The sequence below is a fragment of the Phyllopteryx taeniolatus genome, chromosome 16 (genome assembly GCF_024500385.1).
Source record: "Phyllopteryx taeniolatus isolate TA_2022b chromosome 16, UOR_Ptae_1.2, whole genome shotgun sequence".
In the NCBI taxonomy this organism is placed as follows: domain Eukaryota; kingdom Metazoa; phylum Chordata; class Actinopteri; order Syngnathiformes; family Syngnathidae; genus Phyllopteryx; species Phyllopteryx taeniolatus.
In genome coordinates this window covers 8,899,883-8,913,236 of record NC_084517.1, presented here as the reverse complement: position 1 = coordinate 8,913,236, position 13,354 = coordinate 8,899,883, and the positions used below count along the sequence as shown (strand labels likewise).

At 40.2% G+C, this 13,354-nt stretch overlaps 1 protein-coding gene across 2 annotated transcripts in view; it reads right to left on the bottom strand.

Moving 5' to 3' along the window:
- grb2b (growth factor receptor-bound protein 2b) overlaps positions 1–13,354 on the bottom strand; it is a 47,667-nt gene that overhangs the window by 7,583 nt on the left and 26,730 nt on the right. For both annotated transcript variants that reach the window (XM_061750300.1, XM_061750301.1), the window contains exon 3: positions 3,455–3,552. In XM_061750300.1, coding sequence (XP_061606284.1) covers positions 3,455–3,552 — 98 coding nt within the window. The remainder of the gene's footprint in view (positions 1–3,454; positions 3,553–13,354) is intronic.

Sequence of the window (13,354 nt, the reverse complement as noted above, 5' to 3'; positions counted from 1 at the left end):
AGACTGGCAAAAATGGCATCCATGGCAAAGCTCCAAGGTCAAAACCACAGCTGACTAAAAAGAACAAGGCTCATCTTGCTTTTACAAAAAAAACATCTGAATGATTCCCAAGACTTTTGGGAGATTATAATATGGACTGACGAGATGAAAGTTGAGCTTTTTGGAAGGTGTGTGTCTCGTTACATCTGGCGTAAATGTAGCACAGTATTTCAGAAAAAGAACATCATACCAACAGTCAAACATGGTGGTGGTAGTGTGATGGTCTTGGGCTGCTTACTCCTTCAGGATCTGGACAACATGATGTGATTGATGGAAACATGAATTGGGCTCTTTAACAGAAAATCCTAAAGGAGAATGTTCAGCCATTGTGACCTTAAGGTGAAGCACACTTGGGTTCTGCAGCAGGATAACGATCCAAAACACACCAGCAAGTCAACTTCTGAATGGCTTAAAAAATTAAATGAAGATTTTGAAGTGGCCTCGTCAAAGTCCAGACTTGAATCCGATTGAAATGCAGTGGCATGATCTTAAAAAGGCTGTTCATGCTTGAAAACCCTCCATTTTTGCTGAATTCAAACAAAATATTTGCACAGAGATGTGAAAGACTCATTTCCAGTTATATAAAATGCTTGATTTCAGTTGTTGCTGCTGAGCATGGCCCAACCAGTTATTAGGTTTAGGGGTCATTACTTTTTCCACACAGGGCCAGGTAACTGAATAGGTTTTCCCCCCTTAATAAAAGAAATCACCATTTAAAAAGATAATTTTAAGCTCACTTGGGTTATATTTGTCTCATGTTTACATTTGTTCGAAGATCTTAAACAAAGTGGTGTAGCTATACAAAAATGTAAGAATTTGAGAAGGGGACCAATACTTTTTCCACAGCACAGTATTCAGTTTCAGGTCACCCATGGCTATATTGTGCCACCATGCCAGAACGAATAGAATCTTTTGCTCGGCACACCTGAGAATGGCGAGGACATGTCGCGGTTAAGTCCAAGCATGAAACATTCTCAGTTTATTATTCACAGTGAGCTTCTTCGCAGTTATAAGGCATAAACACAATCTTAATTTAGACATTTCTACTACATGGACATAAGCATACAATCAAACACCATCTTAACAGCCCGCTCCACACAGCGGAACAGTCAATGAATACATATCTAAAATGTATAAACACTCTTGTAAACACATTAGAAAATTCTGAAGTTATTATTTATTTACCGTACTCTTATTAGTAATTTAATGAATAATTTATAGTTGAAAGCCAAACAATGGCCTGATGATGAGTCATCATCACACGAAAAATATGCTTTTACAAAAGATAATACTCATTTTAGAGTTATTTAAAAATGTTTCTTTGTGGTTCTGCAGTTTTGGCAATAATACATATTTTCTATACCATTTGTCCTCATTAGGGTCATATGCAGCTTGCAGTGGTGAAGAAATGCATCATACAGAGAGCGGAGTCTAATACAAACTGAGTGTTATTCTGATTTTGCAAAATATTCTCTCTTTTTGAATTTGACGCCTGCAACAAATTCCAAAAAAGCTGAAAGAGGGACAACAAAAGACTGGGAAAGTTGATGAATGCTCAAAAATACCTGTTTGGAACATTCCACAGGTGAACAGGTTAATTGGAAACAGGCGAGTGTCTTTACTGGGTATGAAAGGAGCATACCTGTAAGGCCTAGGTGTTCACAAGGATGGGGAGAGTTCCACCAATTTGTAAACAACTGCGTGAGCAAATAGTGCAACAGTTTAAGAACAACATTTATCAACGTCAAATTGCGAGGAATTTAGAGATTTCATCATCTACGGTCCATAATATTGTCAAAAGATTCAGAGAATCTGGAGAAATCTCTGCATGTAAGTGGCAAGGCCGGAAAAACAAAATTGAATGCCCGTGACCTTCGACCCCCCAGGCACAGCTGGTCGCCAAATCTAAGTTAAAACTCTACCATGCAAAGCCATTTATCGACAACATCCAGACAGACCGCCGGCTTCTCTGGGCCCGAACTCATCTGAGATTGACCGATGCAAAGTGAAAAAAGTGGATGCTACAGAATGCCGCCCTGGGCTGCCCATATGACAAACTGCTACTGTGTCTAACTCAAGGATGTTTCTGCGCATTTCGGCAAGACAATGCCAAGCCACATTCTGCATGTGTTACAACAGCATGGTTTCGTAGTAAAAGAGTGTGAGTGTTAAACTGGCCTGCCAGCAGTCCAGACCTGTCTCCCATTGAAAATGTGTGGCTCATTATGAAGAGCAAAATACGACAAGAGAGACCCCGGACTGTTGAGCAGCTGAAGTTGTACATCAAGTAGCAATGGGAAAGAATTCCACCTACAAAGCTTCAACAATTAGTGTCCTCAGTTCCCAACCCTTAGCGAGTGTTGTTAAAAGGAGAGGTGATGTAACACAGTGGTAAACGTGCCCCTACCCCAGCTTTTTTGGAACGCGTTGCAGGGGTCAAATTCAAAATGAGGGGGGACACTATCAAGTTTATCAGTTTGAACATTAAATATATTGTCTTAGTAGTGTATTCAATTAAATATACAGTGCAACCTTAATAAATTGGACCCCGATATAACGGATATCGGATAAAACTGACTGTCAGAAAACCACCAAAAAAGAAAAAAAAAAAAAAGATACATTTTGTACTGTACAGTCATATGGGTGCATATGCCCAAAAAAAGTTTTACCGAGGTTCCACTCTATGTTGAAAAGGATTGTCAAATTACTGTATTCTGTTTGTATTTACGTTTTACACAATGTCCCAACTTCATTGAAATTGGGGTTTTCCACTTTGGATACCTCATTTAGAAGCATCAGTAAAAGCTCCCAATATGATGTAGGCATTTCTACAATGTAAAATACACCCACAACAATAAACTTTAAAATAATACTTTTCTGAGAGTGCCCAACAAAACTGGATATCATCTTTCTCAAGTCAGATATTTTGCTACAGCTCTTGTATTGCAAACGATTACATTATGCAAGAGGTCACCGTGTTGTGGCCGGTTGCTGTCTCGCCATGCTAGGAACAGCCTGGGTTGTTACGCAACAGGAATGTTTTTTTGTTTTTTTTGATGATATACAGTACAGTAAATACCAACTGCCCCTATGTGTGTATTTAAAATAAAACTGTCCAAATAAGAAATGAGGTAAAACAATGCTCATACTTTCATGCTGAACATTTAATAGGTGACATATAGATTTAGCAAGGTACTTGTGGCTGTGAGGGCCACCACTCAAAAAGGTTTAATGTCAGACCCGGGTGATACTACATTTGTGCTCAAATGGAATTAGTAAAACAGGATGCATTTGTGGAAAAAAATGACAAATGCAACCTATTGGCTCTCCATCAGAGAATCTCAACACGGCATGTAGAAAAGTTTTATGAATGAGGGTGAAATAAAGGACATTAACGAAAATATATAATACTTACGGATGGGCTTTCATCTCAATGTAATTCTTGGGAATGAAGCCATCTTTTCCATTTAGTTCTGCCTTGTACCAGTTCTGATCACACTCTTCATTTAATACCTGGTGATGACAAAAACAAATTGTTCATCATTCATGTTACACATGACCATGTTAACGATGGAAACAAATTACAAGCAGGACCTCTAAATTGGGATTTCAAGGTTCAAGGTGCTTTTATTGTAAATTCTTCAATATGCTTAACACATACAGAGGATTGAAATTACGGTACCCAAGGGTGCTACAAAAGACAACAAAGAAAACAACAACAATATAAAAAGCTAAAAACTATGGTATATACAATATCAAAAGTATTAATTGAATGTGCAAATATCAAAGATCAGGTGATGTGTGCAACATAGTCAAGGTCAGAGAACCAAGGGAAATGAGGCATACAAACTATATGACAAAATCCCATTGCAGCTAAAGTGGCTGGTGCGACCCAGAGTCGTGTGTGTGTGTGTGTGTGTGTGCGCGCGCATGTATGTGGGGCGTCAGAGTTCAGGTGCGCAGAGGACAGAAGAGGTCGAGGGGGTAGAGCGGGCAGAGAGTTCAGATTCCTGACAGCCTGATGAATAAAACTGTCTCTGAGTTGGCTCGTCCTGGCCCGCAGACTCCCCAGTCTCCTCCCTGATCGCAGCAGACTGAAGAGGCTGTGTGACGGATGGGTGACATCCTCCGCTATGCGGAGGGCTTTGCGGGTGGTGTAAATGTCCTGCAGGGAGGGAAGAGAGGTTCCGATGATCTCAGCTGCTCCACTATGCGATGGAGAGTCTTGTGGCAGGATGCGGTGCAGGCTCCATACCACAACTGATGCAGTTGGTCAGGATGCTCTCTATGGTCCCTCTGTAGAATGAGCACATGATGGGGGTCGGGGCTCTGGCTCTTCTCAGCTGGCGCAGGACATAGAGACGCTGGTGAGCTTTCTTGGCCAGTGATGAGTCCAGGAGATTTTCTCGGTGATGTGTACTCCCAGGATCTTGGTGCTGCGCACTCTCTCCACCGCAGCACCGTTGATGTTCAGGGGAGCATGCTGGGAGTGTGCTCTCCTGAAGTCCACAAAAATCTCCTTGGTTTTTTCCACGTCATATTCACATTCAAGCATCTTACTTGATTTGTGGTGACTTCGGATGATGCACATACTGTATACTAGGTAAATATTAGGAAATGGCTTAACCAACAACAGATGAATATGGCAGATACAATTAAAGACTTTCGCTCCATTCTCTGTACCGCTTATCCTCAATAGGGTCGCGGGCGTGCTGGAGCCATCCCAGCTGACTTTAGAGCAGAGCGAGAGGCAGGGTACACCCTGAACTGGTTGCCAGCGAAACCCAGGGCATTCAATAACCAACCATTCAAACTCACAATCACACCTACAAATTTAGAGTCTTCAATTAAATGTCAGAGGACAAAGATGTAAAATGTTTTATTCATAACTCTGCCATTTCGAAATGATTACAAAGCAGATATACAGCAGTTAAATCGATAAATATGATTCAGAATGAGCCTTCTGCGTTTTGCATCCAGCGCCTTCCGGTCTTCGGCTCTATCGACTGTGACGGAACACGAGCCAAATAGCCTGTTCATTCGGAGTTGTGTGCTATTGTTCCATGCTGTTGTTCCTGTCCTTGTATATTTGTTGTTGTATGATTTAGCAATGTCACGATGGTTTATTGTGTGGCATTTGGTTGTACAAATTGTTCAAGGCAGTGACAAGAGTTTTTTTGGGCTTTCCAAGCGAAAAAGGAATACGTGATCAGTGGATAAGGAAAGTCAATCAACGGGAAGAAACGTGGTCGGCTATGGGTGCATAGCAAGCATTCCAAACTGTGCTGATCACTTCGAACTGGCATGTTTTCAGAAAGACTTAGTAGAAATCATTGGATACAGTGGTAGAGGCCGAAATCAGCTGTGGTGCCAACTATTTCCCCAGCCATGGGGACCTCAACTGCCAGCAACAGAACTAAATCTCGCAGCCGCCACGTTGCAGACAAGAGGTGAGGATTTCCTTGTATATATACCTACGACTATTATGGTTACTATGCACTGGGGAGTAGGGGAAAAAAAGACCCACGCAGTACTTTTCAGTACTGTCGTCTGTACTTTTGCCTATATGACAAGCCAACAGACACGGCAAAGACTTTCTGTGCGGCGTGTTATAACGCTACTTGAGCGAGGGGGACACAATATATAGGAATACTGCATACTATGTAAAAGCTTGGGCCGTGTCACTGATACATATTTGAATATATAATATGCATAGTAATGCATATGCATAATATGCATAACATTATGCATAATATGCATAACATTATGCATAATATGCATAACATTATGCATATGCATAATTTAAAAAAATATTGGCACCCCTGGGGTGCCATTATTTCAGGACATGAGTGTATAAAAACACATGCTTTTAGGCTTTACATGATCAAGATTTTTGGGGCTGATCACCGATCAGCGAGTTTAAAAAAAAAAACAACCGATCCGATCACAAGATGGAGCAATGTGTCTATTTAAATGACTTATTTACTGTATATAATTGTGTACTTAATTGCTAAAATGTTTTTTAGTTACAATAAATAATGTGTCTTTGTTCATTTATTTATGCCAGTGAGGCATAGTGACAGACAGAACAAATGGTCTTCTATTAGATGACAGGAAGTACAGGAAGTTTCCCCCATTTTGTTCTGATAAACACACGACACGATCCATTATTGTCGTTGTCGCCATGGTAACGAGTGTATCCGGTCGCGTTTGAGTTGACAAGATGAAGCCCAGTGATCGTAAAAAACAGGATGCGGTGATACCGGAATACAAGATTTTATTGCAGTTGTCGGACAAAGCCGATCAACATAAAATGCTAATTATCGGCCGATACCGATTAAGCCGATCAGATCGGCGCAAAGTCTAATTTTGACATACCGTCACATCGACCCAGTGGCCTCTCTTTTTCTGTTGTACAGCTGCAACTTGGCTGTTCATCGTCGTCACCGTCAGGTTCCGACCTCCTGATCGGCTCAAACAAGTACAGTTCAGTTGGGTTCTCCTGTACGTCGAAATCCTCCTCCTCCTATTCCAACACGTTGTTTGCCATTGCGTATAGAGTGTAGTGTTCTGTGTTTGTCATTTGCAACGTCACTTCTGGTAGCCCTTGCGGTGGATAGAGTGCTTAATGCTTAACAGTGGGGGGAAATCAAACCAGACCTGCCAATTATTCTGACTGGAGTGCAACCAACAAAAATGAATGAGACTAAAATGAAAAATTACACTACTAATTAAAACATACAAAGAATAAAATGCACATCAGCACACCTTTGTGCATCTATAACATGTTAGAACGAGCAATCCAAAAATAAACAAACAAACTGTTAATGTGAAGCATTAATTCCATTAGGGCTGTGCGATTAATCGGATTTTAATCATAATTTCGATTTTGGCTTCTCATTGATGATAAAAACATAACAAAAACCAGAAAAACAAACAAACAAAAAACTGTGCCAAACAGCGCGGTGGATGTATGCAAGTTCCTGCAATGTGAAAGCACCCTAAATGCACCATGTATTGCTTACAGCAAGCGTGCGACGTATGTGGTTCTGCCCTCCCTCTGTGAGCTTCAAAGCTGTTTAATGACACCCCAGTTGGAGTTTACTATAAAACTAAACAGACAAAAATAATTACACACATTGTATAATTAAAGACAAGAAATACTTTGTTTTAGAAACATTGCCATCTTAATGCTAGCACTCACTGGAAAACCCAACTGAGGGGCTTGCAGAAATTAATTACTAAAAAGTTACCGGAGGGATTTACCTTTAAATAACGAATATTCACACACAAACGCTGTAGTTTAGGAACACATCAAAATAGATAATACAATACTCACAGTCATATATTTTTCCTAATCTGTGAAAAAGTAGTTCTATTAAAAAGTTTCATCGTGACTTTCTTCTACTCCTTTTATCTCAATGTAATTGTGTCTCTCCATGCAGTCACCACACTGCCCCTAAGAGGCCAAGACGTGAACAGCAGGTATTTGTATTTTTTGCTTTATTATTGCTATTATTTTAATATATTTTACTTCTTAGACATGTATTTTCTTGTTTTGAGTTACATTTAATGTTGAGATTTGCTTGCTGAATAAATACAAAGTTTTGAAATCAACTAACAATCAGGTTTATTAATTGTGACTTCAATATCAATCAAAATAATCGTGATTATTTGTTTCCCCATAATCACCCAGCCCTACATTCCACTCCCATTGTAACATGAAAGTAGCAATTCTCCCCACTGAGCCGCAGGATGCATTCGTGAATAACTTGAACCGAAACAAATGACAGTTACTCAATCCAAAAACTTGCAACTTACCTCTTGGCTCGCACTCTATTCAGAAATAGAATGCAGACCTTAATGGGTGTAAGAAAGTTTGGGTAAAACTGTTACGGCTCACATTCAGTTGGTCGATATATATGGGTGGAGATTTGTCTCAAAACTATTTACACAAATCAGCGATTTACACACGTCTTTCAGATCCACAATTATATATGCGATTTACACAAGTGTTTTAAAGCCACAAATATATTCGGAATTTACACACGTATTTCAAATTGACAAATATAGCTGCGATTTACACAAGTTTTTTTAATGTGTGTGCATTTATGAGGACTTATTTGTAAATATTAATTATGTTTGTGAATTGTGTTTGTGGAGTAGTGGCCAGGCGCATTTATTTTTGAGACAAACGTAATGCAGTTTAAGATATTCACATGCACAAGTTGAGAATATTCGCACGTGGGAAGGCCGTCCCTGCATCCGCTAGGCGGCAGTGTTGCTGTCTCCATTGATGACTTGACTGCAAGTCATTTTTAGCAGCATCCAACAGTCTATGGCCCAACCCTGCTGAAATCCCCAGTAAACCAACCATAGCTGAACAAGGTGGACAACCAGCAGCCCCGTCCGTCATTATTAAGATAAAAAGAAATCACCTTCCTCATCAGTCAGCAAGATACAAAAACCATATTATTACAGTATTTAAATAATAATAGTGACTAGCTCTCAATCATCTATTTTAGAACCTATGCTCTCAACGGAGACAACAACTCTGCCACCTAGTGGATGGAGGGGCAGGCCTTCCCACACGTGTGAATATTCTCAACTTGTGTGTTTGTGAATATCTTGAAAGTTGCGTTATGTTTGTCTAAAAAATAAATGCGTATGGCTGCTGATCCAAAAACGCATCAACAATTCACAAGCAGAATTGAATATTTACAAATGATAAATACACACACAACATTAAAAAAAACACGTAAATAGCGGCTACATTTGTGGATTTGAAAAACGTGTAAATCACTGATATATTTGTGTAAATAATTTTGAGACAAATCTCTCCCCGTAAAGGTTCTATCTACCATGAGAAAAGAACAAGACAAAATAGACATTGTTCTAAAACGAATCTTCTTGTTGCTTTCAAACTACAGGTGGTGAGTTAATTTGGTATGTCATGTTAACCACAAGCTCACTTGCTTTGTACATCCTAAACAGTCATTGTAATGCAGAAGAGATGAGCAGGAATGTGTCACAAAAGCAAGCTGTCACTTGACTGAGACCGTGAGCGTCTTGAATTTAAGCAGGGATCACATTAATCTCAACCCATGGAACCAGTCGGCAGAACCCTGCACTGACGAATGACTCAGTTTCACTCATTAGAATTTCATAAATTCAGTTGGTTAGAGGGATTTTTTGGCTGTCACAGGAACATATCTTTGTTAAAATCAGAGATACTTCGACGCTCCTGTTTTCTTTATCACTTTTCTCCTCTGCCCTCACTTTGCCACACCCCTAAAATTATTACCCCCACCCAGCCAAGACAGTTGTCCCATTGGCCCTAGTGTATTGCAAGTGGCCTGGGTCTTTTTGCTTCAGTCAACTTGCAGAATGCCGGCTGTCATTAGTCTTTTTCAGCTGCTGACCCTGAATCCCAAACCGGTTGAGGCAGTGGACTTCAAATACATGTTGGTAGATCCGAGCGATCAACAAACTTTATTACAAAACAAATGATTACTGTTGTCCGTAATCAGGCCAAAACAACAAACTGGTAGTGTATTTCCCGCAACAGACTGCATCTACGCGTCTCCCACGCAGACACTCGCTCCCTCCTTCCTCTCGCCCCCTCATCCAATAACAAATCGCACTACTCAACTTCATGCCCGCTCAGAAAATCGGAAATTACAGAATAATCTCCTGAACAGAACTGCAGGATTGCTACAATATATTTTTGCTTTTTAATCCTTCAGTTGCACACAAATATTTTTATTTTTGTACTAATGTCATGCTGATTTTACAGTTTTATGAATAGATAAATGTTCAGTCCAAATAAGGTATATAAACACATACAAACATTCAATGTAACAATACTCTGGTATTTATTCTTCAAACTCTGTGAAAAACGAGTCATTATCAACATTCGATCGTGACTTCTACTTTCTTTGTCACTGCAAGTGTGTATCTGGCCTGCCAGTTTGCACGTTCTCCTCGTGCCTGCGTGGGTTTTGAGAGTACACCGGTTTCCTCCCACATCCCGAAAACCTGCATGGTAGGTTAATTGAAGACTCTAAATTGCCTGTAGGTGTGAATGTGAGTGTGACTGGTTGTTTGTTTATATGTGCCCTGCGATTGGCTGGCGACCAGTTCAGGGTGTACCCCGCATCTCACCCAAAGATAGCTGGGATAGGCTCCATTACACCCGTGACCCTCGTGAGGATAAGTGGTACAGAAAATAAATGAATGAATGAATAATTGACCTAAAACAGTGTAACTGTAAGTGAACCCATCTTTCCACAGAACACAGGACCACATCTGCAAAAAAGACAGCAGGCATACAGCGCAGCGTATTCTGTGACTGAGCGATTTGGCCGACGAAATCAAAGCACACAGATGCTCATCTGGTTTGAAAAATCCACATTGAGGCACCCCTAAAAACACAATGCATATTGGTGACACAGTAGTGTTTACTAAAATGAGCAGCTACTCAGCACAAGAGCGTACCGAAAATGAATGAATGAATAATGTAGCACAATACAATTTCCTTTTGCCGGATCACTAAAGCAACTATTTTTTTAATCAAACCTGTCTGTCATTTATTAGAGATTCTGCGTAAAGAGGAACTCAGTCACCATCTAATTGTGTCTAAGTGTCACATGGTCAATTAAGGTGATGTCTACTATATACACAAGAAAAAAGCAACAATATGGGGGGTGGGGTGGGGGTTGAATTAGAAGTTGTAATAGATGGCTGAGGGATTAGACTGAAATCCTTATTCAACCTTTTGTTTATAATGGAAAAGAATTCAACCCTTTCTATATAATAGAAAATAATGTAAGAGGAAGTTTATTGTGAAAAAATAAAATAAAAAATGCAACACACTTAAATAGTCCAAACTAAAAATTGTAACAGCAGATGGAAGGAGCAAACGAGGGAGTTTGAGAGATGGACAGAGGAGACGTGGCAAACATGCACTAGCAAAGTCAATACGGGATTTAAATAAATCAAGAGCAGGGATTATGATGAAGTGGGAAATAATCTGAACAGAGACAGCTCTGCCCACAGAGAAAGAGATTCTGCTCCAGAATCAGAATACTTTTTGGTCTGAGAGCAATTTCCTTTATTAAGTTGCAATAAATACTGATTAGCCATTTAGACCACAGGAAACTGTCAGTTACAACGGGGCATGGATAAGACGCAATAAACCAAAACTAAAAAAAGAAACTAACACCATAAAAAGCTGTCAAATGTCACTAATCAAAAACAAACACCCTGCATGGGCAATGCCATGATCAGTCCTTAAAGGTCAGATGACAAAGATTTTATGGGGTCAGCTAAAATTCATATTTGCATTGTTTATATGTTATGTAATACATGCACGTAACTTCCAGCAAGTTTTCAACCATAGTTTAGCTACAAATATGTTTTTTATGACACATATTGAATCCTCCTGAACATACCCGAAGCTCATGACACTGGGGTGTGGTTACTCCATCCACCGCAAGGGCTACCAGAAGTGACGTTGCAATCGCCAAACACAGCGCACTACACGCTATACGCAATGGCGTGTTGGAATATGTGGGGGAGGAGGATTTCGACGTACAGGAGCACCCAACTGAATTTGGCATCATCAAGTACAACAGAAAAACAGAGTGGCCACTGTTTCGATGTAACGGCATGTCAAAAGCATGTCTTTTTATACACTCATGGCTTGAAATAATACCACCGCAGGGGTGCCAATATTTTTGAGCATGACTATACGTATTATATATTCATATATGTTTCAGTGACACGGCACAAGTTTTAGATTGGATGCAGTACTCCTATATATTGTGTGCCCCTTGCTCGAGTTGCGTTATAACACGCTGCACACAAAGTCTTTGCCGTGTCGGTTGGCTTGTCATATTGGCAAAAGTACAGACGACAGCACTGAAAAGTACTGTGTGGGTCATTTTTTTCCTACTCCCCAGTGCATAGTAACCATAATAGAGTTGTACGTATATACAAGGAAATGCTCACCACTTGTCTGCGCCGCTTTACTGCTGCGTCGTGGGGCTTAATTAGTTCTCTTGCTGGCGGTGGTGGTCCCGACGGCCGTACGAAAAATAGTTGGCACCGCAGCTGGTTTCAGCCTCTGTCTTTGTATCCAATGCTTTCTGATAAGTCTTACTCAAAACACGCTGGTTCAAAGTGATGAGCACAGTTTGGAATGCTTGCTAGGCACGTTTCCTCCCCTGCCGATTGACTTTGCCTATCCTGGTCACGTATTCCTTTTTCAATTGGAAAACCCAAAAAAACAAAAAAAAAAACTTCTTGCCGCTGCCTGCAGTTTGTATAACCAAATGCCACACAATAAACCATCGTGACATTGTTAAACCAAAAGACAACAAATATACAAGGACGGGAAAAAAAGCATGGAACAATAGCACACAACGCCGAATGAACAGGATGTTTGTGTGACATCACAGTGCCGGAAAGAGATGAAGACCCGAAGGCGCGGGATGCAAAAAGCAGAAGGCGCATTCTGCATCATATTTATCGATTTAACTGCTGTATATCTACCATATAATCACTTCGAAATGGCAGATGTAGTTTGTAAAGGGGTTCTAGAGTTAAATAATTTTTTAAAAATCTTTGTCGTCTGACTTTTAACAGTCAAGTCACAACGCTAAAATTATATGCTAAACCACAGTAGTGATGGACAAATTGCTGCAGTCAGGTGAAATCTTCACATCTCCAAAACCATCACTTTTCAGGAAACCAAAGACACAGCATGTTTGTTAAGCAATTAAGGGGAAGTTTGTTTTTTTTTTTTTTTTTTTTTTAAAGAAACCACCACGATGATGAAGAACAACCAGAGACAGAAGGTGCGACTGACGAGGTGTCAATCATTTGCCGTGGACCCGTAAGCACACTCATAGCCAGTCACCGGCACACCCCCACAGCCTCATGCTGACCTGTTAGCTTGGGCTTCAGGAGCTTTGATGAAACTGTGTAGGAATATCCACCTCTGGAAAATAAAAAAATATGCCCATCCCTCGTTTGCAAACACCTGGGCAAGACTAGCAAAAAGAAACAGAGTGAAGGGACCTCAGGCAGCTGGGAGGATTTAGAAGCGTGGCAGAATTAGCAAAATTTTTGCTCAACAGGTACACTTATCACTTCTTTTTGACTTAATCGTACATTCCCAAAAATAAAACTTCAAACCAATACAATTTAGTTATAATAACAATACTAAAAATAAGTCATGTGACCATTTTAGCAGCTGTGGCTAATGTTGGCTTGTTTACAGTGCTGATGCTAGCTTAGTATTGCTAATGCT